At 56.8% G+C, this 27,990-nt stretch overlaps 1 protein-coding gene across 3 annotated transcripts in view; it reads left to right on the top strand.

Annotated features, from left to right (window-relative positions):
• The window catches only part of RAB15 (RAB15, member RAS oncogene family), a 31,156-nt gene extending 6,593 nt beyond the window's left edge, over positions 1-24,563 (top strand). The window contains exons 2-8 of one of the 3 annotated variants that reach the window (XM_084632513.1): positions 3,492-3,775; positions 10,071-10,131; positions 11,494-11,554; positions 12,639-12,716; positions 15,026-15,115; positions 15,375-15,440; positions 21,230-24,563. In XM_084632513.1, coding sequence (XP_084488639.1) covers positions 10,085-10,131; positions 11,494-11,554; positions 12,639-12,716; positions 15,026-15,115; positions 15,375-15,440; positions 21,230-21,388 — 501 coding nt within the window. In that variant the 5' untranslated portion in view covers positions 3,492-3,775; positions 10,071-10,084 and the 3' untranslated portion in view covers positions 21,389-24,563. Of the gene's footprint in view, positions 1-3,491; positions 3,781-10,070; positions 10,132-11,493; positions 11,555-12,638; positions 12,717-15,025; positions 15,116-15,374; positions 15,441-21,229 lie in introns of all 3 variants that reach the window. The other 2 variants (XM_084632512.1, XM_084632511.1) reach the window with 2 other exon arrangements.
• Positions 24,564-27,990: the final 3,427 nt, after the last annotated feature.

Below are 27,990 nucleotides of genomic sequence, written 5' to 3'. Positions count from 1 at the left end.
ACACCTCCCATTTTTGAATTACAGGTCACTAAAGTTGCTTTGCTTGCTGTTGACATTGGTCTAATGCTCCCTTAGGTTCCTCTAGTCTAAACACAGCTTGTCCGACAGTTTTTCGAGATAGTGCATGAGTCTCCACGTAGGTTTAACTGGCTATTTTTGAAGAGAATAGAGTCTAATAAGTCCGGTTATTGTGGACTTTTGTGGGCCTTGGCTTGCTCTCATTAATACATCTCTGGGATTTATCACTGACTTCAGTTTTGGCTGTTTTTACCTTAGATAGGCTGCGAGAGATCCAGAATGGTAGGGATCCAAGTCCATATTATGGTAGACCCAAGTCTTATCCCCTCCGTCACATTGCCACTCCGATAGAGGTGCGTTGGTTATCCTACCTCTACCCACTAAACACGCTCCCCGCACAGTGCTAGGGACAGATCCCAGGATTCCGATCACCATCGTTCTGCTGCTGTGAATAATTGTGAGTGTCCCGTCGTCCCCCCCCGTCCCCGTCCCCGTGGTGTGTACCCCCTGTGGTGGCCTCCCCCCAGAGGGGATGGCTCCTTGGAGAACCTTGACTATCTGCACTCCCTGGAAGGAGTGGGGGTGAGGCGAAGTGACCAGCAGGGTTTGACTCAGCCCGTGAGAGAGATGCAGTGAGCTCCGTGTGGCTTGTGTCGCTGATGTATCGCATGAAAGGACCCCCAGGCCTTCAGAATCAGGGGCACAGGCCTCCAACCATGATACTGGCTTAACACCCCTGGGCTTTCGGACACCGATCTGTTTGACGGAGCTTTCTCTGTGCCAGGAAACCCCAGCTCTAAAGGACCAGACCTCTCCCCTGTCTGGAAACTTGGCGTTCCTCAGGAAGGAAGAGTCTGGCTGAGTCATCTGAATTCGGGTGATGGGGCTTTATGGGAAACCACAAGCAGGGGAGTGTAGGGGAGACTGGTATATGGGGTGGTGAGGAGAGCAGGGGTATCGGTGTGCGTATAGCGGTGGGAGGGGCTGGAGGGTGGGGGGGTGTAAGTGGGGGCATTTGGGGATGGTGGGAAGGGAGGAAGTGCAGGAGGTTGATATGTATGTAGGGGAGGGCACCTGGGATCAAGAGGGATTTGAGGGGGCAGGAGGTAGTGGTGTGAATAGGATGTAGGAGAAGGGATATCAGGGAGGCATTACAGGGACAGAGAGGTATGGGCACCTTGGAGGGGCAGATATAGGGGGGAAGGCTTAGATGACTTGTGGGAAGTGACTGGGGCCTTGAGAAATGAAGGAGAGGATGGGTTTGGGGGAGCGGAGGTTAGGGGGGCATGTGGGTTTGTGAGGCAGGCTCTTGTGGCCCCCTGTGGGGGGGTGCTGTCCATACACAGACGTGCCCCCATTACAGGCACAGTCTCTGCACTGCTGGCTCAGCCTGGGGGGTCGCAAAGCCCCTCCCAACAGGTGCCATGGGGCCAGCGTGCCCAGCTCGAGCGTCCGACCCTCACAGCCCCTTCCTAGGAGGTTTGTCCACGGCTTGCATGTGGCCTGCAGGCCGCTGCGGTTCAAAGGATCCCTGCAGTCGGGCGGGGTCTGTCTGTAACGGTAACCCTCCTCTCACTGGGCGCCCACTTCGTGACGGGGTCACGGGCTCCTTGCTGAGTGCCTCAGCCGTGTGCCTGGGCAGTGCTGGTACTAAAGGAATCCGTGTGACTGGCATGCGGGTAGCTGCGGTTTGCCACAGTGACTTTTGCCCCCCCAAAAGCAGCTTGTGCCCCTCACTCTGACAGGGCTGTAATGCTGCCCCTTGGATCGCCCAGCCTTGGCCCGCCCCCAGGTGGAGCACGAGCGGCTGCGCCTCTGCCAGGGTGTGCCATCTTCCCGGGAGATCGCGGGGAGGATACGAGGCCGTGCGCAGGACTGAAAGGACCCTGCGACCTCTGGGCCCGCAGCAGGCAGGGGCAGAGCACTAGACTGGCATGGACGCTGCCAGGAGAGGAAGATGAGGCCACTGGTCAGACCCAGGGGAAGGCTGGCTGGGCCAGCAACCTGCCTGGGCACTTGCTCCACCTCCCTCTGGCTTCGCCTGCCGGCTCTGCAGGGCAGCCCCATTGTTCTGCAGCTGTACAGCACCTGGCACACCAAGGGCCGTCTCCTGGGCAGCGTCGCAATACAAGGGATCAGACCCAGCTGTAAAATGGTCTGCAGTGGCGTTAATCCCCACTGCTTTGCAGAGGGCTCTGGGACTCCTGTCAAGCCCTTGCTGGCGTGTGGCCGGGCAGTGCTTCAGAAGCGTGGAGCAGCCCCTGGCACCAGCTGGCTGAAAGTTCTCTCCTGGGACTGTTGCTCTGGCGTAACTGCCCCCCAGAGCACCTCCTGAGTCCCTAGATAGTGCCACTGATGTGGATTGTGCCCCGTAGCACCGCCGCCTTGGGCTGTGCTGGTTAGCCCCTCCGGGGTCGAAGGATGAGACCTGGCAAGGTGGGTGGTGTAGCTAGTCAGCTGGGAAAGGCCTCCAGCTGAAGACAGATGGCTGGGGGTCTGGTGGCAACATCTCTGTGAGCATGGTCGGAAGGAGTCAGTCGTACTACATGGAACCACTAGGGTGACGGGTCCTGCTAAACAAGCACGCTGGCTTGAGAAGTGAGGCCTTGTGAATGGTCAGGCCCCTGGAATGGCAGGGCTGGAGACAGCAATGCGCTATGGGATGGGTGTCCCACTGGTGAATGGCAGGAATCGCCCCTTCCTTCCCCAGGAACACGTCCTGAAATGTACAGAGGAGAAATGAGCTATCTAGGCCCAGGCTCACGCTGATCACTGAGGCCTGTGCTGTTGCTCCTGGTATGAGCTTGTTCTCATGGAGACATCTAGCACTCCCTTGCTGTCTGTTCTAGATTAGCTCTTATGCTGTGCTCCTCACCGTCCTATCTGAGTACCTTCCCGTTGTAAGTGTAAGCAGTGTCAGGATGAGCTCCACCCTGACATCTGGTGGTGAGGTGTGGCAAGTTGTGGAAAAGAACTTCAGGGGCCGATCTCATTTGCATAGGCACACCCACCACGCCTAGAATGAGACCATAGCTGCCCAAATGGTCACTTTGGCTGCTGTGGGATCCCCAGTGTCTCTGTTATTGGGGCAGGAAGAATAAATTGTTATTACCCTGATTATGGGAACTGTGCTTGGAACTGTACGTGGCCTTTTGTTATGATGGAGGGATTCACCATCAACTAAGTAGCACTCGCTAGGCAAGGGTCATGGGTTCCAAAACTGTGTGAATGGAGAGAGGCTGGGGACAAGTAGTAGTACTTGGTGGCATGGGCCCCTTGGTGAGGGCCTTACATGCTGATTGCACTTCCTCCTCTCTCCACTGTGGAATATCAGAGCTAATTTTGATTTCATTAGAAGTCTAGTTATAGGCTGCTGAGCTCACTTTGGGCTGACAGTGCACCAGCACTGGGGCTCCCCTACTATAAGCTGAATTCACCTAAGAGCTGAAATCACTGAGTGTTGTGTTAAGTAGTGGGGGAGCCTGAAGATATATTGTGGAGCAGTTTGCGGGACGGCTGGTGAAGCAGTTCGACGCGGAGCAGTGTGTGGATGGCAGGAGCTGCTTGTGGGCTGTGGAGCTGAGTTCGTGGGGCAGCTGAGCGAAGGAGTTCGTGGGGCGGCTGGCGGAGCGGAGCGCAGCTGAGCGAAGGAGTTCGTGGGGCGGCTGGCGGAGCGGAGCACAGCTGAGCGAAGGAGTTCGTGGGGCGGCTGGCGGAGCGCCGCTATGGAGCTATGGGGCGGTCAGCTTCAGATCACGTAAGGTGCCTCTTACCCCTGTCCCATTTCCACCCAGGTTGGGAGGTAAAGCTCCGCCGATAAACTTTCGAACTCTGGGGCTGCCCTGACCAGGGACAGAGACTTTTGGGGCATTGGACTTTTGGGACTTGGGGTGATTTGGGGTTGCTGGACTCAAGAACCAAAGGGAAAAGGGCATGCCCCAATTTGCCTGGGGTGGGGTTGTTTTTGCTCATGGGTTGTGTTATGAATCCTGTTGGTGGTGTTTCCCCAACATAATGCCACATTGTTTCTCTCTGTTATTAAAAGACTTTTGCTACACTCAGACTATGTGCTTGCGAGAGGGGAAGTATTGCCTCTTGGAGGCGCCCAGCGGGGGTGGTATATATTTTTCCCAGGTCACTGGGTGGGGGCTCGAGCCGGTTTGCATTGTGTTATTGGAATGGAACCCCTAGATATTGAACCCGGCCCTTGTTGCTGCCAACTCTGACGGGCAGAAGGGTTACATAAGGCCTCAGCAATGTGACTAACTTCTGTCGTGGTTCTCTCCTCTCCTCCCCACCAGAAGAGAGTGCAGGGAGTGGCTTGTTTTGGTCTGGTTTTCCAAAACATTAGAAGAGATTGTTCCTAGAAGCGTGCCTGGCCCTTGGAGCAAGGGTGGGGAAGGTTAGGACAGAGCTTAGTTCCTAAGGGAGTTTGATCCCCAGGCTGGGACCGGCCCCAGAGGACGCTCTGTCTCCTGCACAGATGGGCTTTGCCCTGGTGGCAGCAAGTCCTGCTGGCCTGAGAAGCGGAGCTGCCGGTTCTGCCAGGCAGGCAGCTCATAAGAGATTCCTCGAGTCCAAGGCCAGAAGGGACCAGTGTGATGATCTCGTCTGACCTCCTGCGTGACCCAGGCCAGAGACCTGCCCCCATTCCTAGTGCAGAGCTGTGAGAAAACCATCCAGTCTTGCTTTAAAGACAGTCGGCGACGGAGAATCCAACACGACACTGAACGTTAAGACATTGTCAAATATTGTATCGTGGATATGGATCTCTGCTCATACAGCTGCCGTGTGTACCCGTAATCTCCTGGGAATGACGGAGGTCTCTTAACTTCCTGCCAGGCTTAGAAATGCACAAAAACTAGCTTTGGAAGGACCCCAGGCCTCTGTCTGGGCGGGCCCAGTCCTGCCGCAGCAGCGAGCATGAATTGAAGGGGCTTACTTGAAACCCAAGCTGCAAAAGACACCCCACTGCTGCAGTCTCTAGCTACATGGCACAGCACAGCTGGGTCTGGCCTGCCTGCCCTAGGGGAGGTGTGGCCAGGCGCAGCCCCATCTCTGGGATGGGCAGGAACTGGCACTGGGCTCAGGAGGGGATGCGCCTCTGTTGGGCTGCAGTGAGCGGGATGTCGCTCGCACAAGCCTCCGTCCACATGCAGCCGTGTGGGGCAGATTCGTAGGGCACCGAAGTGGGTGGACCACAGGTTTCCTGCCCAACTCTAAGGCTGGCCGATATTCTAGCTGCCCTGGGTAAATTCCAAATGAAGCTAGATCGATGTGAGCCGATTTTAAGTGTCCATACCTGGGTTAACTCTGATTGAACTAATTCAACTGGGTACGATTTGTGTGTCGATGAGGCCTCGGGTTGGATTTGCACCTTCACTGAACTCAAACAAAGCAGAGGAATCATTCTACTAGGGTCTGTAAAAATCCCTTTAAGCTGCTGAATGTTGGGCCTAAGCAACTGGCAGCATCCCACTCAGAGGCTGCTTTGCTGCATTGATCTTGGGGCTCTGGCTCAGCCAGGAGTCCAGGGATCCCTGGGTGGGCATCTCGGGCAGGAAGTCAGACTCGATAGTCAGAATGGGCCCTTCTGGCCTTGCTCTCTGGAAAGCAATCAGCCAATCTGGCAGGCCGGTGTCCTGGTGCCGGGCATGGGAGGCACCCTGCATACTGCTCCAGGTGACTGCGCAGAGCATGGGTTCCCTGATCTACCAGCACATAACGCAGGCTGGCTATTGCAGGTCCATCATCTGCACATCTTTGGAGGGTGATGGATGAGACATGACGAAGCTATTGTGATCGGAAACAGTGGCTGCGGCTATTTTTGGCTTCCTGAGGAGCTCTTGGGATGTTGAGCTCTGATTTGTGGGAGAGGTAGCTGGGCTCGGCAGCTATGGCATCTTGTAGCAAAAAGCAAAGGAAATGTGCATTTGTAAATGTGGTTACATTTAAGGTGTGTGTGGAGGGAAACAATCCTGGGGGGAACTAAAAACACTGAGTTTCCAATAGAACGAATAACCTCTTGTTCAGTTTATTTTATGTCTCCAAACAGTGGTGTATTGAGGACTGGGTTAGAGGTGCAAGCTATCACTTTAAGAGTTGGGGTGTTTCCTGGTTCTGTTTACTGGCTGGGGCGGGGGGAGGGGGTGTCAGCCTCAGCCTGGAAGAGGCTAAGCTAGTCCAGGGTGAGGCAAATGGGCCACTCTGCCCTAGGGAGCAGCCTGCGTTGTGGGCAGCTCTGTGCGTTATCGTTCAGGATTCTAAGGAACACAGTCATGTTACGTTCCAGCAAGAAAATCTAACTTCTCTGTGTGTGCTGTGAACATAACACACATGGACATTGACATGGGCCCTGGCAGTGATGCCCAGCACTTTCCATAAAGACAGTTGCTTAACGCTTTGCAAAACTGTTCCCGTTCGGGCCGAGGCTTGGTGTCTGCTGCAGGCTGGATTTTACTGGAAAGTCTCAGCACAAAGGGTGCGGCCTTACCTGAGAGCAAAGCTAGGACGGAACAGTGAGTGTGGCCGGTGTCCAAATTCTTTCCCAACTGTTCCTGGTTTTAGCACTTCCCTGGTTTGGAGCCGGGACCCGAAATCTTTTCGAGTCCTGGGATCAGAAGGGCTCTTCACCTTCTCTGTGACAATCTGTTCAGATCTGGCCCCAGTGCTGAGCCATGGGAACAGCCACTTGCCCAGACACAGGAGAACTTGTGCTTGCTCTTAACACTCTGCCGACTCCAGTTGCATGGCACATGCTCCCAAACCTGTATGAGCTGCCTGGGCCGGCCAGCCAGCCTGCCTCCTGCATCAACATACTCTCGAGTCTAGAGAAGCTGCACTGGACTCGAGTCGGGACGTCACAAGTCTGAGCCCCTCTTCTGCTGCCTGTTGCTCATGCTGCTGTGCATTTCACAGCCCTTATTAGTAGGCTTCATATCCTGACTCTCCGAGGCAGGCAAGTATCTTCCCATGTCTTTCGGGTGACTTACATTTGCATAAGGTCACTTCTGGCAGAACTGGAAATAGGACCAGAGTCTTAGCTGCACTGCCTCTCAGAAAGCACCTGCCGAACCTATGTGCTTGGCTGTGCTGTTAGGAACCACGGCTCTGATTGCTAGGCCCCACTGCCGGCCCAGAGGAAAGGAATTCGGATTCCCAATATGCCACTGCTGTGTGTAGCCCACTGGCAAAGTGGGTGTTGCGTGATGTGCTGGTGGCTGGCCCACAGAGATCATAGAATCATAGAATATCAGGGTTGGAAGGGACCTCAGGAGGTCATCTAGACCAACCCCCTGCTCAAAGCAGGACCAAGCCCCAATTTTTGCCCCATGCCTAAATGGCCCCCTCAAGGATTGAACTCACAACCCTGGGTTTAGCAGGCCAATGCTCAAACCACTGAGCTATCCCTTCCCCCCCCCCCCCCGATAAGTCTGTGTAGCCACCAGTTAGCACAGGTCTGTGAAACCTGCTACTCTTTTAGCACAGATGTTGGCCTCTTGTGCTGTGAAGGCGAAAGTTCTGGGTTCAAACTCTGACAGAAACTAGTGTGTGATTGTGTGTGTCACAATGCTGCTTATGGGGAAGGGGACACGTTGAGGAGGTCGAGGCAATTCCTGCCTCTTGAGAGCTTGACTCGGCAACCTTAATATCTTTTGAAGTATTCTGGTTTTAATGGGTTGTGGAGCCATGCTATCTGCTGCAAAACCCACAGCAGGGTTTGTTATAAGCCTAACGTCGCGTCCACTTTAAAATCCCAAAGGTCCTGTCTGCTTTGTAATCGGCAGGTCAGATCTGGAGCTGAGATAGAGGGGTTTTCTGGAAGACCTTAGCTGATCTGGCAAGGGGGTTCCCGAAAGACTTCACCTGGAGCACAGTGGCGATTCTCCACAATCCCCTCTCTTGAAGCAGCTTTGTGGAGAGCTGCTGCTGGTAGCAGGTAGCTCATTTCCGAGCTGGGCGTGGCCCCCTTCGTGCAACAAATGTAGACATGATGCTTTCAGCAAAAAGTCAGAGGTGGTTGTTATTGTTGGACCCCCATTGTGCTAGGCTCTGTACAACCACCGTAAAGCAGGCCAACGGCATATTGGGCTGCATTAGTAGGAGCATTGCCAGCAGATTGAGGGAAGTGATTATTCTCCTCTACTCGGCACTGGTGAGTCCACACCTGGAGTACTGTGTCCAGTTTTGGCCCCCCCACTACAGAAGGGGTGTGGACAGATTGGAGAGAGTCCAGTGGAGGGCAACGAAAATGATTAGGGGGCTGGGGCACATGACTTAGGAGGAGAGGCTGAGGGAACTGGGGTTATCAAGTTGCAGTGGGGGAGATTTAGGTTGGATATTAGGAAAAACTTTTTCACTAGGAGGGTGGTGAAACACTGGAATGCGTTACCTAGGAGGTGGAATCTCCTTCCTTAGAAGTTTTTAAGGTCAGGTTTGACAATGCCCGGCTGGGATAATTTAGTTGGGATTGGTCCTGCTCTGGGCAGGGGGTTGGACTAGATGGCCTCCAGAGATCCCTTCCAACTCTGTTATTCTATGATTCAGTCTGCAGAAGAGAAGAGTGAGGGGGGATTTGATAGCAGCTTTCAACTATCTGAAGGGGGTTCCAAAGAGGATGGAGCTTGGCTGTTCTCAGTGGTGGCAGATGACAGAACAAGGAGCAATGGTCTCAAGTTGCAGTGGGGGCGGTCTAGGTTGGATATTAGGAAACACTATTTCACTAGGAGGGTGGGGAAGCACTGGAATGGGTGACCTAGGGAGGTGGTGGGATCTCCATCCTTAGAGGTTTTTAAGGCCAGGCTTGACAAAGCCCTGGCTGGGATGATTTAGTTGGGGATTGGTCCTGCTTTGAGCAGGGGGTTGGACTAGATGACCTCCTGAGGTCTCTCCCAACCCTGATATTCTGTGATTCTATGAAAGAGACCGACCTGAGCCTCTCTCCCTCTCTGAATAAGTGGGCTAGGAAGTGCTGAGGAGACATGCGTGTCAGGGACGGTGCCTCATCAACTAGCCATGCTTGGAAGCTTAATGCTAACTTCAGAGAGCAGGGGGCTGGCCGAGTTGAGTAGGCGATGCTCCCCTCCATCACTGAATTCCTGAAGCCCGTTTATGGAGAGCTGCAAACACAAAGCCCAGAGTACTGTCCCGTGCGACAGGGGAGCCCTGTGAAGCAGCGCTCTAAGCCTGCCTGTGCCAGCGTCTCCAGAACGCCGGCCTGCTCCCCGCAGGACAGTTGAAGATGATGCTGTTGCCTAGTGTGAGGAGCAGCCAGGCTGGGGCCGGGGCCCTGGCTTACCCAGACTGCATGCAGGGAACTGGAGCCTGTCCCACCCACATCCCAGAATCCTCCTCTAACGCCCAATAATGGGGGGTGGTTTGCAAACTCCTGGCTGAAATCCAACAGATCCTGGGGGGCTGCGGGAGCTTGGGGTTGGAGTCCTGGTGATGCGGGGTGCACAGATGCCAGTGGGGATTGTGGGATTGTATGGCTCAGGGGCACGAGGACCCTTGGGAAGTGGGGAGGAGGCTGGGCAGGAAGTGAGCTGAAGTCCAGGGCATCACAAGACCTTCATCCCCCTGCCCTCCTCTAACCACTGCACATGCTGCCCCCAAGGGGAATGCGCTGATGGAGCTGAGCAGAGTCCGGTCTGCTCTCCTGTCCATGCCCTGGCCCTCGCCCCGGTGTCCCAGACTGGCCGTGAGCTGGAGAGGAGACACTGGGCTGTGTCCAGCAGGCGTGGCTCCCACTGACTCCAGTTATACCAAGGCACCTTTCTAGCCCTCGGTGGGGGTGGGTGGGGGGGAGATGCTGGGTAGAGCATCCCAATGCAGTCACTAGTCTAGCACAGCCCGGGTGACATGGGACGCGTGGGCCAATGGACGTCTCTGCTCTCCGTGCCACACGCGCGTGCCAAGAGGGCGTGGCTGCCAATTGGCTGGGACACCTCCCCGTGTCAGGCAGGCCCCGTGCCGCGGCTCCTGCAGTGCGCTTGCTAGCAGCATGGCAGCGCCGCTCCCCATAACGCCTCTCTTCTCGCCTCTCGCCCCAGGGGTCGACTTCAAGATGAAAACCATAGAAGTGGATGGTATCAAAGTGCGAATACAGATCTGGTGAGTGCTGAAGCCGAGGGCCGGAGGGGTGTTGGGCAAGGGTGCGGTGATCCAGGGCCGGGACCCTGCTGAAGCTCACCAGCTGAGGTCCAGCTGGGCCACTACTTTGTTTCAAGACCTCTACAGAACATGTGGCTGCTGCAGGGAGGGGTGGCAGTCAGAAGGGGGTGCTCTTCTCCCCCAGTGCCCCTGGGGTTGTTAAAGATACCCTGGCAATCTCTGCAAGAGCAGGCACATTGGTCTGCGTTTCCTGGCCCAATTCCATTACGGGTGTGTCTCCCTGAATCTCACTGCCCAGTCTCCATCAGTTGCAGCATTCCAGTTCGCTTCCCACCCTCGGCTGTCCTGTAGTGATGCTGTGCTCAGTTCTTCAGCTGCCATGTCCCTCTGCAGAGGTGGCAGCATTGCAGTGGTGATTGATGTTGTGTATGTAGTGTGTGAACTGCTCTGGGACCAAAGGTGCCCCGTAGACAGAAATCTCTCATTTGGGCAGCGGAGGCCGCAGACGGACCACTGCAGCTGGGGCTAGGAAAACTCCACCACCACAAACCAGCTGCTGCATGCTTGTCCATGGGTCGCAACCCTCCCGCTGCTGGCCAGTGCTGGAAGCAGGCTACAAAACTGAGTGGGCCATTGGCCTCAGCCTGCAGAGCCCATGCAGCTTCCTTAAAGGGCCTGGCTCTGAGCTGCAGGTCCCAGTGCACCAGCCAGCCGGAGGGCAGCAGATCGGTCCCAGGGCACTCTCGTGCTGTCTCTGTAGAGCGCTGGGTCGCAGGCCTGCCCGCCTTCCTGCCGACAGACCCTGCCAGTTCACAGAGAGGGTCTGGGGAAGGACAGAGCCAGAGATGGGAGCTGCTGGCTGCAGCGCTCCCTGGCAGAGGTGTCAGTGGCCACAGCTGTCCCGTGTCCATCCTGGCACTGCCCACCCACCCGCCGAATAGCCAGGTGACACAGCAGCTAATGGCACCTGGACAGAGCACTCAGATCCTCTCCCATCGAAGGTGGAGAGTGTGTGTGTTTGGGGCGTCTGGGATGAGCCCTGCTGTGTGTACCCATCCGAGACCCTCGGAAGGTACTTGGCACTGCTGCCCCTCCCCTGGAATTCGCAGCTGCAGCACCGACGTGGGGCTTGGCTCCATTTGGCACCAATGACCAGCCCCCACTGATGCCCCATGTGTCACCTGCCCCACGGCTTGTGCCCACCTTGGGTTTGCAGCTGCTCTCCCCCCTCCCCTCCCCGTGGCACTGTCTGTTCTGTGGCTCTTGCTCCCACCCTGCGGCAGTAGGAGGCGCTGTGTCCCCATCAGGGGTCATGGCGCCCAGGGAACGCCCGCAACTGACCCGACCTCTGCTCTGCTGCAGGGACACAGCGGGCCAGGAGCGGTACCAGACGATAACGAAGCAGTACTACAGACGAGCCCAGGTAATGCCACCGCCCTGGCTGTGACGGCGATACCGGGGGTGGGCGGCACACGTCTCTCTCTAGGCCAGACGTGGGCAAACTAGGGGCCACATCTGGCCCGCCGGACCGTCTTGCCTGGCCCTTGAGCTCCTGGCCGGGGAGGCTAGCCTCCAGCCCCTCCCCTGCTGTCCCCCCTCCCCTGCAGGTACACCGCCGCGCGGGCAGTGCTCTGGGCAGCAGAGCTGCGTGCTTCTGCAGGGCAGTGCCGTAGCATGTCTGGCTCCGGCCGCGCGGCGCGGCTGCCAGACATGCTGCTCTGAGCGGCATGGTAAGGATAAGGGGCAGGGGGCCCCGGTGGGGGGCAGTCAGTGGGACCCGTAAGACCTGCTGCTCAGTGGGTCACGCGACCCGGCAGATTCCTGATGACCCTCTGGCACCATTCCAGGCCAGTGTTTGGGCCCCCAGCTTTCGCTGCCCAAGGAGCCGAGGGCAAGATCTGCTCTGCCAGAGACTGAGGGAGTCGGGTGGGCAAATGGCACTGTGTATATGGGGTTCTCAGGGTGCCACCGGGAGCAGGCTTGTGAGAATCTCTGCCCTTCAAGGTTTCTGAATCAGGGCTAGGCTGATGGGGCTAGGGCAGGATCCTCCCCACCCTCCGAGCCAACCCTGCCCCAAAGAACTCAATAGACAAAGGATGGGAGGAGACACTGAGACGCAGGGACGGGGAAGGGATCCACCCAGGGTCACCCAGCAGGGTGCTGGCAGAGCTGGGGATGGAACCCAGGTGTCCAGAGTCTCAGGCCCTACCGACTAGGCCATGCTGGGTTCCCTTAAGGCTAATTGTGGCCTGTCCTAGGAGGCCACCAGGAGTCCCTGCCTATGCCCCACTGCCTCCCGGGGAACGGGGGTCCCTGCCCACGCCCTGGTGCCTCTCGGAGGGCTGGGGACCAGAGGTCCCCACCCATGTCCTGGTGCCTCCCGGAGGGCAGGTGCACAGGAGCACATGTTATGAGGGAGGGTGGCCTCTTCTCTGCCCCAGTGCACTGTGGGTAAGACTATCCTCTGCTCCCCCACCCCATCCCCTGTGTGCTGGATCTTGTTGCAGGGGATATTCTTGGTCTATGACATCAGCAGCGAGCGCTCCTACCAACACATCATGAAATGGGCCAGCGACGTGGATGAGGTGGGAGTCGGCTCAGAGCCACTTGTCTTGCCTGGTGGCCTCTGGCTCCTGAGTGCATGTAGGGAGGGGGTCCCTGAGGCAGTGTCCTGGTCTGGACGGGCTGAGCGGGCGGCCTGTGTTGGGGCTGAGCCCTGAGCAGCGAGACGCAGCAAGGCCCCCAGCGGGGCAGTGATGGAGCTCAGAATAAGCTTGGAGCGAAGAGACTGTTTGCTCTGGGAAACTAACAACTGGAGTCTGGCTGCCAAGTAGGCTCTGCTGGAAGGGACCCTCTGGGGCAGTGAACAAGTCTGCAGCGGGCAGGGCCGGGGGACAGCAGGGGTCATGGGGCTCTGCCAGTGCGTGGAGTGGGTTGGCGATGGCCTGCAGTGCAGGGGATGAGCAGCAGGGGACTCTGCCAGTGTGTGCAGTGAATCTGCAGTGGCAGCAGGCAGTGCAGATTGGCGATGGCATGTGGGTTGCAGCCAACGTGCAAGGCAGGCTTGTGAGAGCAGCGAGCATCAGGGCACATGTGGCAGGAGAGTTGAGAGGGGGTGTCGATGCAGGGTACAGATCAGCCCTATGGAAACTGTGGGGCCTGTGGCAATGGGTTTGTAGACCGGCTGGTTTGAATTAGCTACCTCGTCACCCAGTGGGAACGGCTCAGGCACTCCCCCTGGGGATAGGGTGCAATAGCCAATAGCCCCGGGGCAGTAACTCAGCCACAGTGCATCCAGAACGGGCCCCCATGGGGGCTGGATCCCCCTGCAGCAGCCGGGGCCATTGATTGAAGACCTGACCCCTTGAAATGCCCTCCCTGCAGCAGGCCAGGGCCTGGGGACTCGGAGCAGGCCTGCTGCCTGGCCTGTGCCCTGCCATGTGGGCATTGCTCCCAGCAAATGCTACTGGGGGTTGAGCCACTGTGGCCAAGGCCATCGTGAGCAACGGGTGATCCTGGGTGCCCAGTGGAGACCCCTTAGAAGGGCTCAGCTGTCGGACGGTGCTGAGCGCTGCCCTCTGGGTCTGGCCCCTTCAAGGGGTCTTAGCTGGGCCCCTGGGTCACTTGTCGCTCCTGGACATCTTGGCCTGTCGCTGCTGGGAGCCTGGGGTCGCTCCCTGCGGTGCGGCGGAGCTGGAGGGAGGCGGCGGCACTGGGCAGTGCACTAGTGCATGCTGGGAGCCCCGGGATTGATCCCTGCAGTGGGGTGGGGGGTGGCAGGGTATGGCTGGGAGCCCTGGGGTCATTCTCTGTGGTGTGGTGGTGCTGGGCGGTAGGGGTGGGGGGCGCTAGGCAGTGCCCCAGTGGATGCTGGGAGCCCTGGGGTCATTCCCTGTGTATCTGTGGAGCTTCAGGAGGGGGCCAGGCAGTGCCCCAGTGCATGCTGGGAGCCCCGGGGCCCTGTGGTGGAGCTATGGGAGGGCCGGGCAGTGCCCCAGTGCATGCTGGGAGCCCCGGGACCCTGTGGTGGAGCTATGGGAGGGCCGGGCAGTGCCCCAGTGCATGCTGGGAGCCCCGGGGCCCTGTGCTGGAGCTATGGGAGGGCCGGGCAGTGCCCCAGTGCATGCTGGGAGCCCCGGGGCCCTGTGGTGGAGCTATGGGAGGGCCGGGCAGTGCCCCAGTGCATGCTGGGAGCCCCGGGGCCCTGTGCTGGAGCTATGGGAGGGCCGGGCAGTGCCCCAGTGCATGCTGGGAGCCCCGGGGCCCTGTGCTGGAGCTATGGGAGGGCCGGGCAGTGCCCCAGTGCATGCTGGGAGCCCCGGGGCCCTGTGGTGGAGCTATGGGAGGGCCGGGCAGTGCCCCAGTGCATGCTGGGAGCCCCGGGGCCCTGTGGTGGAGCTATGGGAGGGCCGGGCAGTGCCCCAGTGCATGCTGGGAGCCCCGGGGCCCTGTGGTGGAGCTATGGGAGGGCCGGGCAGTGCCCCAGTGCATGCTGGGAGCCCCGGGGCCCTGTGGTGGAGCTATGGGAGGGCTGGGCAGTGCCCCAGTGCATGCTGGGAGCCCCGGGGCCCTGTGGTGGAGCTATGGGAGGGCCGGGCAGTGCCCCAGTGCATGCTGGGAGCCCCGGGGCCCTGTGGTTGAGCTATGGGAGGGCCGGGCAGTGCCCCAGTGCATGCTGGGAGCCCCGGGGCCCTGTGGTGGAGCTATGGGAGGGCCGGGCAGTGCCCCAGTGCATGCTGGGAGCCCCGGGGCCCTGTGGTGGAGCTATGGGAGGGCCGGGCAGTGCCCCAGTGCATGCTGGGAGCCCCGGGGCCCTGTGGTGGAGCTATGGGAGGGCTGGGCAGTGCCCCAGTGCATGCTGTGTTGGGCTAACAATTTTTCCCTTCCCCCCCAGTATGCACCGGACGGGGTCCAGAAGATCCTCATTGGGAACAAAGCGGACGAGGAGCAGAAGAGACAAGTGGGCAGGGAACAAGGCCTGCAGGTGAGCGGGCCTCACAGTGCAGAGAATGTCCTGCTCCCCTCAATGGGTGCCCTTGCCCTTGCTCTTTGTGGGGGCCACACCCCACAGACTCTGTCTTCCCGGCCCCACCCTACCCCCGGTCGGCCTCCAGCTGCTCGCGTGCTCCCAGCACTCAGAAGCGAGCATGCATGTCTGGAGGGGGAGGGTGGACTTGTCTTCACTGAGCTTGGCAATCGGTGCCCTGCTCGGTGACTGTCTAAGAGACTCTCTTGCCTTCCAGCTGGCTAAGGAGTACGGCATGGACTTCTACGAAACAAGTGCCTGCACCAACTTCAACATTAAGGAGGTGAGAGCCCAGCAGTGTTCTGAGATGGGAGGGCGGGGGGGCTTCTTTCCTTGCCATCAGACGGGCAGAGCTTGGAAAAGAGCCCAGAGCGGGTGGCTTCCCCTGCTCTCTCCAGACTGGATTTTGAGCTGATCCCTCAGCTGGCCCCACCAGTCTCCCAGGAGTTCTTCTTTGGCCCGGGTCAGAAACCAGCTGTTCTCCCAGAGTTGTTATTGTCTTGTCCCACGATCGTTGTCTCAGGCCAGGAATCTGGAATGAATTTGGCAACGTATACAAGGTCCTTGGTAACAGCTTGATCCAAGGTGTCCAACCCTAAATAGCTTCACTTTCCTTACAGTAAGAACATCAGAACGGCCATCCTGTGTCAGACCAGTGGTCCATCTCACCCAGTCTCCTGTCTTCCAACAGTGGCTTGTGCCAGGTGCCCCAGCGGGAATGAACAGAACAGGGCAATTATCGAGTGATCCATCCCCAGTCATCCAGTCCCAGCTTCTGGCAGTCAGAGGTTTAGGGACACCCAGAGCATGGGGTTGCATCCCTGACCATCTTGGCTAATAGCTATTGATGGAGATAACTTCCATGAACTTATCTCGTTCCGTTTTGTACCCAGTTATACTTTTGGTCTTGACAACATCCCTGGGCAACGAGTTCCACAGGTTGACTGTACGTTGTGTGAAGAAATGCTTCCTTTTGTTTGTTTTAAACCTGCTGTCTATTCATTTCATTGGGTGCCTCTGGTTCTTCTTGTGTTATGTGAAGGGGTAAATAACACGTCCCTATTCACTTTCTCCATCCCACTTGTGATTTTATAGACCTCTGTCATCTTCCCCCCCTTAGTCGTCTCTTTTCTAAGCTGAAAAGTCCCAGTCTTATTAATCTCTCCTCACACAGAAGCTGCTCCATACCCCTAATCATTTTTGTTGCCTTTCTCTGCACCTTTTCCATTTCTAATATATGTTTTTTGAGATGGGGTGACCAGAACTGCACACAGTATTGCAGGTGTGGGCGTACCATGGATGTATATACTGACATTATGATATTGTCTGTCTTATCATCTATCCCTTTCCTAATGGTTCCTACCATTGTTAGCTCTTTTGACTGCTGCTGCACATTGAGCGGATTATTTTTAGACAATGACTCCAAGGTCTTTCTTGAGTGGTAACAGCTAATTTACATCCCATCATTTTATATGTATAGTTGGCATTCTGCTTTCCAATGTGCATTACTTTGCATTTATCAAATTTCATCTGCAATTTTGTTGCCCAGTCACCCAGTTTTGTGAGATCCCTTTGTAACTCTTCATAATCGGCTTTGAACTTAACTGTCTTGAGTATTTTTGTATCATAGAATCATAGAATCATAGAATATCAGGGTTGGAAGGGACCCCAGAAGGTCATCTAGTCCAACCCCCTGCTCAAAAGCAATTTAGTTACCTGTGTTAGTTACCTGTGTTAGTTACCTGTGTCTGCATCATCTGCAAACCTTGCCATCTCCCTGTTTACTCCCTTTACTCGATCATTCGTGAATATGTTGAACAGCACAGGTCCCAGTACAGATCCTTGGGGGACCCCACTATTTACCTCTCTCCATTCTGAAAATGACCATTTATTCATAGAATCATAGAATATCAGGATTGGAAGGGACCTCAGGAGGACATCTAGTCCAACCCCCTGCTCAAAAGCAGGACCCATACCCAATTAAATCATCCCAGCCAGGGCTTTGTCAAGCCTGACCTTAAAAACTTCTAAGGAAGGAGATTCCACCACCTCCCTAGGCAATGCATTCCAGTGTTTCACCACCCTCCTAGTGAAAAAGTTTTTCCTAATATCCAACCTAAACCTCCCCCACTGCAACTTGAAACCATTACTCCTTGTCCTGTCCTCTTCCACCACTGAGAATAGTCTAGAACCATCCTCTCTGGAACTACCTCTCAGGTAGTTGAAAGCAGCTGTCAAATCCCCCCTCATTCTTCTCTTCTGCAGACTAAACAGTCCCAGTTCCCTCAGCCTCTCCTCATAACTCATGTGTTCCAGACCCCTAATCATTTTTGTTGCCCTTCGCTGGACTCTCTCCAATTTATCCACATCCTTCTTGTAGTGTGGGGCCCAAAACTGGACACAGTACTCCAGATGAGGCCTCACCAATGTCGAATAGAGGGGGACGATCACATCCCTCGATCTGCTCGCTGTGCCCCTACTTATACATCCCAAAATGCCATTGGCCTTCTTGGCAACAAGGGCACACTGCTGGCTCATATCCAGCTTCTCGTCCACTGTCACCTCTAGGTCCTTTTCTGCAGAACTGCTGCCTAGCCATTCGGTCCCTAGTCTGTAGCTGTGCATTGGGTTCCTCCGTCCTAAGTGCAGGACCCTGCACTTATCCTTATTGAACCTCATCAGATTTCTTTTGGCCCAATCCTCCAATTTGTCTAGGTCCCTCTGTATCCTATCCCTGCCCTCCAGCGTATCTACCACTCCTCCCACGTTAGTATCATCCGCAAATTTGCTGAGAGTGCAATCCACACCATCCTCCAGATCATTTATGAAGATATTGAACAAAACCGGCCCCAGGACCGACCCCTGGGGCACTCCACTTGACACCGGCTGCCAACTAGACATGGAGCCATTGATCACTACCCGTTGAGCCTGACAATCTAGCCAGCTTTCTACCCACCTTATAGTGCATTCATCCAGCCCATACTTCCTTAACTTGCTGACAAGAATACTGTGGGAGACCGTGTCAAAAGCTTTGCTAAAGTCAAGAAACAATACATCCACTGCTTTCCCTTCATCCACAGAACCAGTAATCTCATCATAGAAGGCGATTAGATTAGTCAGGCATGACCTTCCCTTGGTGAATCCATGCTGACTGTTCCTCATCACTTTCCTCTCATGTAAGTGCTTCAGGATTGATTCTTTGAGGACCTGCTCCATGATTTTTCCGGGGACTGAAGTGAGGCTTACTGGCCTGTAGTTCCCAGGATCCTCCTTCTTCCCTTTTTTAAAGATGGGCACTACATTAGCCTTTTTCCAGTCATCCGGGACTTCCCCCGTTCGCCACGAGTTTTCAAAGATAATGGCCAATGGCTCTGCAATCACAGCCGCCAGTTCCTTTAGCACTCTCGGATGCAACTCGTCCAGCCCCATGGACTTGTGCATGTCCAGTTTTTCTAAATAGTCCCTAACCACCTCTTTCTCCACAGAGGGCTGGCCATCTATTCCCCATGTTGTGATGCCCAGCACAGCAGTCTGGGAGCTGACCTTGTTCGTGAAGACAGAGGCAAAAAAAAGCATTGAGTACATTAGCTTTTTCCACATCCTCTGTCACTAGGTTGCCTCCCTCATTCATTAAGGGGCCCACACTTTCCTTGGCTTTCTTCTTGTTGCCAACATACCTGAAGAAACCCTTCTTGTTACTCTTAACATCTCTCGCTAGCTGCAGCTCCAGGTGCGATTTGGCCCTCCTAATTTCATTCCTACATGCCCGAGCAATATTTTTATACTCTTCCCTGATCATATGTCCAACCTTCCACTTCTTGTAAGCTTCTTTTTTATGCTTAAGATCCGCTAGGATTTCACTGTTAAGCCAAGCTGGTCGCCTGCCATATTTACTATTCTTTCGACATATCGGGATGGTTTGTCCCTGTAACCTCAACAGGGATTCCTTGAAATACAGCCAGCTCTCCTGGACTCCTTTCCCCTTCATGTTAGTCCCCCAGGGGATCCTACCCATCCGTTCCCTGAGGGAGTCGAAGTCTGCTTTCCTGAAGTCCAGGGTCCGTATCCTGCTGCTTACCTTTCTTCCCCGCATCAGGATCCTGAACTCAACCAACTCATGGTCACTGCCTCCCAGATTCCCATCCACTTTTGCTTCCCCTACTAATTCTTCCTGGTTTGTGAGCAGCAGGTCAAGAAAAGCTCCCCCCCAGTTGGCTCCTCTAGCACTTGCACCAGGAAATTGTCCCCTACGCTTTCCAAAAACTTCCTGGATTGTCTATGCACCGCTGTATTGCTCTCCCAGCAGATATCAGGAAAATTAAAGTCACCCATGAGAACCAGGGCATGCGATCTAGTAGCTTCCGCGAGCTGCCGGAAGAAAGCCTCATCCACCTCATCCCCCTGGTCCGGTGGTCTATAGCAGACTCCCACCACTACATCACTCCTGTTGCTCACACTTCTAAACTTAATCCAGAGACACTCAAGTTTTTCTGCAGTATCGTACCCTTTACTTCCTATCTTTTAACCAGTTACTGATCCATGAGAGGACGCTCCCTCTTATCCCCTGACAGCTTACTTTGCTTAAGAGCCTTTGGTGAGGAACCTTGTCAAAGGCTTTCTGAAAGTCCAAGTACACTATATCCACTGGATCCCCCTTATCCACCTGCTTGTTGCCTCCCTCAAAGAACCCTAATAGATTGGTGAGGCATGATTTTCCTTACAAAAGCCATGTTGACTCTTCCCCAACAAATCGTGTTAATCTCTGTGTCTGATAATTCTGTTCTTTATTATAGTTTCAACCAATTTGCCCGGTACTGAGGTTAGCCTTACCAGTCTATAACTGCTGGGATTGCCTCTGTAGGCCTTTTTAAAAATTGCTGTTACATTAATTACCTTCCAGTCATCTGGCACAGAGGCTGATTTAAGTGGTAGGTTACATACCACACTTAGTCGTTCTGCAATTTCATGTCTGAGTTTCTTCAGAGCTCTTGGGTGAATACCATCTGGTCCTGGTGACTCACTACTGTTTAGTTTATCATTTTGTTCCAAAACTTCCTCTAATAACACCTCAATCTGGGACAGTTTCTCAGATTTGTCACCTAAAAAGAATGGCTCAGGGATGGGAATCTCTCTCACATCCTGAGCCATGAAGACCGATGCAAAGAATTCATTTAACTTCTCTGCAATCACCTTGTCTTCCTTGAGTGTTCCTTTAGCACCTCCATCATCCAGTGGCCACACTGACTGTTTAGCAGGCTTCCTGCTCCTGATGTACTTAAAAACAATTTACTGTTAATTTTTGTATCTTTTGCTAATTCCTCTTCAAAGTCTTTTTTGGCTTGCCTTGTATTATGCTGTTACACTTGACTCGCCAGAGTTTATGCTACATTCCAAAGCGTGGGCAGGTATTAAAGTCTGCTCCCAACACTTCTTGCAGAGTGGATATATCGTGGTCCCATCTCTATCGATTTTCATTCCTGTCCACAATCTCATGGTCGAGGATGCGATTTTCCGAGATGCTCTGATATTAGTCAGCGGATCTGTCATCTTTTGACCATTAATTTCAGCCAACATTTCCCTTGATAGGGTGTCAATGTCTTCAACTCTCAGTCCAACCTGAGTTCCTGAACTTTCAGCTTTGGCCAGGCTATCAGCTGCCTCGTTCCCACGTTCACCAACCAGTGATGGAATCCATTGATAAGTCAGGGTATTGCCTTGTTTTCCAGTCATCTGAGCCGTCTTACTATTCGCCCTGTAGATAGCGTGGAGTAAGTTCTGCCCGCATTCTCTGGTCAGAGCCAGGATGGGTGGAGGGGCAGGAAGGGGGATGTGGAAGAGTGGGATGAAATGAGAACACAATGGTGAATGTCAGGAACTCTCCATTGTTTGCATCACAATAGCACCAAGAGCCAGCTGGAGGTCCTGGAGGGAAGATGGGGAGACCAGCATCTGAATCCCCCAGGTGCCAGCCTTATTGTCTGGCACCTTACAGTAGCATGGGCTGGAGGAGGGCAGGGTGAGGGGGTGCTGCCAGCCTGGCCAGAGCGCCTAATGCTGGGCTCTCTCCCGCAGTCCTTCACCCGGCTGACGGAGCTGGTCCTGCAGGCTCACAGAAAGGAGCTGGACGGGCTGCGCTCGTATGCAGCGGACGAACTGAACTTGGCTGAGCTGGAGGAGGAGGAGTGCAAACCCGAGGGGGTGGAGAACTCTCCCAAAGCCTGCTGGTGCTGAAGGGCCCCTCTGCTGCCCGGGTCTCCCTACGCTGCCACCGGCCTGCTCCGCTCCCTGCGCTGCTGGACTCTCCTCGGGCTCCCTGGTGTGTCTCCTTTGCTGTCCCCCGGGTCTGCTGTGCTCTGTAGGTTCCTTCCGACGTGCTGTGTGTGCCAGATGTCCCGGTGCATTTGTGGTGTCCTCCCCACCCTCAACTGGAGCAGGATCAGCGTCGCGTGCGGCCTTCCTAGGAGGCACCCACAGGCGCCGGCTGGGCTTCGACTCTGGCTGCACTATCCAGGGATCGCTTCCTTGTGCTCGCAAGAACTCCATTTTGCTGCAGAGTGAAGTGGCCGGGACTGCTGGGCAGCCAGTGCCAGGCCTGGCCCCACACGTAACGTGGGCAGAGAGACTCTGGGAATCACCTCTCCTGCCCTTCCACTGCCAACGTGCCCTTCTTCAGGTGGGGCATCCACGGCTGTGGCTTCATAGAGGGGCTTTGTGGACATGCAGCTCTGGCTGTCGCAAACACTCTGCCTCCTTCTGCCAGTGTCCCCAGTGTCGCCAGCCTGAAGGCTCCCGCCTGGGAGCAGCGCTGCCGCAGACGCCTGTCCGTGCGCTGGGTGGCTCTGGGGCTGCCTGGGAGCAATAACCTCCGCCAAACTCTCCGCACCTGCTCGGCTTCCTGCCGTCTGGTGCCCAGACAGGAATCCGGGAGCCCCAGGGAAGTGGCTGGCCTTCCCAAGAGGCTGATCCCTTCCGGCTCTCGGCGGGAGCTGCGGCTGGCCAGTGCCCCTGCGAATGGGGCCACTCCTCTAGGTGCCCATGCTGGGTATAGGGGCCTTGTGGCCAGCTGCTGGGCTCCCCGAGGCCGGTGAGTGAGGGGGAGAGAGGAGGCATGGCATGTAACCCCGCGGGCCTGTCCCCAGCTGCTCAGTGCCAGTGTGGGCTCTGAGGCCATCCTGGGCCCTAATGGGGTCACTGCTGTACTGCCCAGAGACTCCCGAGAGCTCTGGCAGCTAGTGGAAGGTGTCCCTTGGCTTGTCTCGGCTTGTCTGGGCTGGGAGGCATAAAGATGCCAGACCCTGGGATCGTTAGCCTGGCCAGGGGGCTAATGATCTCTGAAGGTTTGTTTGGCCGTGTCCCCCACAGGCCCGGGTAGAGGTGAACCCCTTGGGAGGACGTACACCGAGGCCTTCCTCCGCTCTGGACTGGCCGAGGATAGTCACGTCACGAGTCACTCAGGCCACGTGTCCAGTTGGCTGGATCCCGGAGGAGCTGTCTGCCACCTGTTTATTGCCCACCCTGCCGGCCATCCAGAACGTGACAGAGATCTAGAGCCAGTGCTGGGTCAGCCCATCCTGTTCCTGGCTCTTGCCTGGCCAGCCCAAGGCCTGGTGCACTTGGCATGTTCCCAGATTCTTGAGTCCGATCTGCCATCTTCCCTGTGGGACTGGGCCTGGCCCAGCCAGGGGGTGAGAGAGCATCTCTGGTCCGTGCCAGACTGAGCCTCTGCACTGCATGGTTCTGAGTCCAGTTCCCAGCCTGCGTCCAGGAGCTTCCGCAGGGTGGCCTGCATTTACACGCAGGGCAGTGAAACGGGGGCTGTCCTGTCCATGCCACTGGGAGCTGAGCTGTAAGGCATATCCCTGCTGGCGCTGCTCCTTGCCAGCCAGTGCCTGGCTGGCAGACAGACCCTGCTTGCTTTGCGCTCTGCCCCTCTGTCCATTTCTTTGGAGGCTCTTCAGAGCCGGCAGACACCACTTAACCAGCCGGGAAATGGGTTTGTGCCCCCCCCCACAAAATGCTCTTTATTTTCCACCCCTTCCCCCTTCTGGTGTCCGAGAAGCAGGGGATTGTGGGAGCCTCAGGAGGGATGGGGGTGGGGGTCTCACTTTGCAAGTATTAACCCTTTCTGTGCCCGTGCTGGCAGTTATCCACTACACCAAAGGTGGTGTCAGATGTATGGGCAGGATTGAGTGTCTTCCACATGCCCTGCTCGAGGAGGGCTGCTGGGCTAATCAGAGGCCTTGGCTATGGCCCTCCCCCACCATCCCTGGTCATCTGAGGCCCTGGGCAGGGCAGGCCCGGGAGAGCGCTGCCTGCTGCAGTCCACCCTATTGTCCCACCACAAGGGGGCGCTCTCCGTAAAACCCAGTGGGGACGTGGGGCAGCAGTGCAGGTTCAGGAGCCCTGCAGGAAAGCAGGTGCTGAAGCCAGAGGGCTGGGATGCGATCGGCTCAGCTCTCCTGCCCCTCCCTGGGCCGCTCGCTGCCCCTCCCTGGGCCGCTCGCTGCTGGCGAGGCGCCCCGGAGCCCTCATCTGAAACAAGGGGGGAGCAGGGGCTCGCAGAGCGCTGCAAAGGGGAGAATGCTGCAGGTGAAGGCTCACTCCGTGCCCCTGCCAACGGGCAGTGGAGGGGGGCAGAGCATGCTGCTGGGGGAGGGGGAGAGGGCGCCCGTCAGATCCTTCCTTCCTGCTGGGGTCGCCCCATCCAGCAGGGATCTAGGAATCCACCCATGTATTTCCGCACTCAGCCTCAAGGCTGCGCTCTGAACCGAGCTGGGAGCTGCTGCTGCCAGAGGTCTTTAGGCTCCGGCTCGCTCTCCCCTAGCTGCATGGCTTCTGGGGGGCTCCATGTATCCGCGAAAGCAGCACTGACTGCCCCACGCAGGAAGCCTTGGCTCTGGGGGGCGGCGGGCCTGCTTCTCTTAGGCATTGCCTGGGTAGGTCCTGTTGCTGGTGCTGGACCGAGAGGCGATGGTCTAAACCTCTCTGCAGCTGCTGTGTTGATGAGCTGGCTCGGTGCAGAGCGCTGTGAGTTACCCTGATGCCGGGTAGCAGTAAGATTGCGCTATGGGCGGTCAGATTCCTAGAGAAATGCTCCCAGCTCCTCGATCCAACTCTTCCAGGCTTCCTCCGGTGCATGGATACTGCAAGGCCCCCTGAGCCGGGCGTCCTGCCTGCCCCATGTCCTGTTAGCCATGGATCTTTGTCTCCAGCAGCGACTGTCTGTGCATCCCGTCCTGAGGTCCTGTTTGAAAACACAAAGCTGCCCCCGTGAGTCCTCGGCTGTATGTGTCCCCCTTCCGCCCGCGGCGCCCTCTGCCCGCCCGGGGGGCCTCCTGTGACCTATTCCTGGAGTTCATTATTTTAGACACAAATGTTTACAAAATAAAGGTGATTTCAAAGCGGGGAGGGGGCTGCCTCATTCCTGCCGCTTCTCTCTGGGGTCTTGCCACCTGGGGGCGGAGCCCTGAGAGGAGGAATGGGACTGCAGTGAGTTTTAGGGCCTGGCCCAGGTGAGCACCCGGATGGCCAGATGCTGCTGCTGCCTCTCGCTGGCGCCAGCTGCTCTCTGGGGCTGGGTGGACAGTACAGGCCCTGATATGCACGTCTCTCCTGGCCCCGGGGTGCCCTGGGGCACTGCAGCTGCCCTGTAAGGCATATCCCTGCGAGGGGGTGCGCTGAGCTGTTCCTTGCCAGCCCGTGGCCAGCTGGCAGATGGACGGGGGTGGGGACAGAGCTGCCGTGGTTCTGCAGTAGCTGTGAGCTGTCTGTCCGCACTGGCCAGCTCTGCCCAGCAGGGTGGCACAGAGGGTCGGTAACGCAGGCGGGAGTCTGGCCTGGAGCCACCCCGTCTTGTGAGATGTTCTGCAAGTGCAGACTAAGAGTCTTTCCCCCCCTCCCGCCCCGCCCCACCCCGCCTGCGCAAAGCCAGGACTGACCCCAGGCTTGGATGCTACAGACGGTAACGCACTGTTCTGTGTCCGCAGTGGCCTGGGGCAGCTGTCCATGGGCACTAGCAGCAGCCAGAAGATAAAGTCGGACGTCAAACCCTTGTCAGCGTGGGCTCTGGTTTCTCCCCTGCCCCAGGGGCGGCTCTGGTTCCAGGCAGCTGCACGAGGACCCGGTGGGCCGGCAATCGGATCCCACTGTCAGTAATTCCAGCTGCTTCCGCCTGGGGCGGGAGGAGCTGAGCACCTAGGGGGCATTCCCTTGGGGGGGGCCAGGACAAGCACCCAAGGGTGTTCCCTTTCCTTGAGGGTGGGGTGTCAGATGGGCTGAGCACGCAGGGGCAAATGTTTGTGCTGAAACTCAGGGCGGAGCTGGAATTTTGGCTCCCAAGCAAGCCTTGACCCTGGGTCTCCTACGGCGTGTAAGTGAGAGCTCCTGGGAGCCGGGCGTAGGCACCAGCTGCTGCAGCAGGGTTTGTGGTTCCCCGGCCCCGGAGGTGACAGCAGGACAGAGCTCCGGGCACTGGCCCCGCTGAGAGCACATGTGCTGACGTCCACTTGCGGGAAATGAGCTGAGCTCCTTGTACACCTGCCTGGCACACGGGCGGAGCCCTGGGCAGCCACAGGGGTGGCCTGCTAGCACCTTGGCTCACCCAGCTGTCCTTCCCCGGCTGGCTGTGAGCTGCAGCTCCCACCAGCACCCTGGGCCTAGTCTAGTCTGGCTCTTAGAGGAAAAAAAACCCTTTGCTGGACCCTCTGCCTTGGCAGCAGGAGCAGAGCCCACTCCTGGCAGTGTGTGTGTGTGTGTGTTGGGGGGGCGAACCACACGAACCTCCCCCCGGGGTGTTGTTGCCCATGGCAGCAGAAGCTGAGGCAGGAGGCAAGCCTGGCAGGACAGCACTGGGGCGACGGAGGGAGCTGGGCCAGCCTCAGGCCCAGCCAGTCCCCGGCCATGCGCTGGCCCAGACTTTCGCTCAAGCTGCTGGCTGCGGTGCCAGCATCTGAGCTTGTTCGTTTACAGTCCGGCTCCAGCTGAGGTAGCCGCAAGAAAAACCTCCATCCTCTGCTCAGCCCTGCAGCTTGGAGAGGTGTGAGCTGGCCCCCATCTATCTCCCGTGGGGGGTGAGCTTCACCCTTCCAGCACTGTGAGGATTGTGAATGTCTCTCCCATTCACTGGTTAGCTGCTCAGGGTGTGGCTGAGCTCTCCCCTGACATCCAGCAACCCCAGGGGGATTTGCATAGACACTCCCACTCTGCCTCGGCAGTCAGGGGCAGAGCTGCGTTAGGAAATGATTGGTGTTGGCTGGTTTGGGGTTATAAATCACTTTACTGAGCCCAGGGGTAACAAAATGTGGTTGATTTGTGTATGAGGAAAGGACAGCAGAACTGTGCCTAGCATTGCCTGGGAGGTCACCCTAAGCTGAACCTCTCATGCAAAGCCAGCAGTAGGGATGCCAAGTGCCACTGAAGATGAGTGCATGGGCTGTTGGGTTTCTACTTGGGTGTTTGTCTTCTGGTTTGAGCTTCAGGGTACAACTACAGGGCTGGCAAATACCTGGGGCTGGCCTGTGACAGCTGGTTCAGCCTAAGGGGCTGTTTAATTGAAGTGTAGAGCTGATGGCCAGAGATCTTGCTGCTTCGTGAGGTCCCAGAGCCTGGGACCCACCCCAATGCTACACTGTATGCCCTGAGCCTGAGTCAACTGGCACAAACCAGCCCCAGGAGTTCCACTGTCGTGTAGACGTAGGCTGAGCTGCAATTTGACCCTCCCCTTTCCAGTGCTTAAAGACCGAGCTGATTGGACTCAAGTGAGAGTCCTTGGTTCTGAGCAGTGATGGGTAGAGCTGAGATCTCTGATGAGTAAGTGCAGGGGCTCTGGCTGAGTCATGGTGAGGGGGTGACGTTGTAGTGAAAGGCGACGAAAGGGCAGCCCCGCAGAGAGATTCCTCGCTAGCCAGCGAGAGCTGAAATCATGAAGAGCTGGGGGGTCTCAGAAACACGGCATTGTGGAAGTAGCAGTGAGTAGCAAGTACCAACAGTGGCAGAGCTGCCCGTGGCAGAGATTGCAGCGGCAGTGAGCCCGTTGCAGAGGGGGCGGTAGCAGGGTGGGGGGTGTTGCTCGGGGTGCACGGGATGCCGCAGAGTTAGAAGGGAACAGCCTGTTAAAGGGACGTTTGTTTGGACTTTCACACCAGGAGGTGGGAAACTGAGGCAAAGGCCCCTAGTAAGTTTTCCCAGATCAGGGGGTGGGGTTGGAGCCGGTTCTGTTTTGTATTGTGAAGAGGAAGCCCTAGATACTGACCCTGTCCTGTTGCTGCCGACACCACCTGGCTGAAGGGTTATATGCCCTCCCCAGTCAGCTGAGTGTGGCCCTGTTCCAGCCCCACAGGGAGAGCCCCGAGAAAACCTGCTCACGTTTTGATCAGCGGCATTGGCTAATGTGAGCTGGCTCAGTGGGTGGGTGGCTCTGGGAAGGGCCCTCAGCTTTTTCTCCCCCACATCTGAGCCCTGAAGCTAGAAGAGGTCAGATGTGTGGAGACTTGATAAGGGGCTGAGGAGAGGGGCATGGAGAGGAGCGTGCCAGGGGGCCATGCCCAGCTCCCATGCTGTCTAGTGTAATCTAACCTCTGCCTTCTGCCATGAGGCTGTGCCCCTCACTGTGGCATCTGCACACTGCTGGGCCAGGAGCAGCAAGGGGGCTGTGGGAAGCCCACAGTAGATGGGCCGTGTGCCCAGTAATAGCACCACTCAGGGCCCCCCACTGGGATGGTCAGGCTCTCCGCGACTGTGCTGCACGGCGGGAGGAGTCCAGAAGAAGCTAGGCGGCGGTGGGGGAGGGAGGGCAGGGGGCCTGTTATAAACAATTACATCCTGCCCCATTTACC

The sequence above is a fragment of the Lepidochelys olivacea genome, assembly GCF_965140295.1.
Source record: "Lepidochelys olivacea isolate rLepOli2 genome assembly, chromosome: 6".
Classification (NCBI taxonomy): Eukaryota; Metazoa; Chordata; order Testudines; family Cheloniidae; genus Lepidochelys; species Lepidochelys olivacea.
The sequence above is the reverse complement of the archived record's forward strand: the minus strand, read 5'-3'. Positions and strand labels throughout refer to the sequence as shown.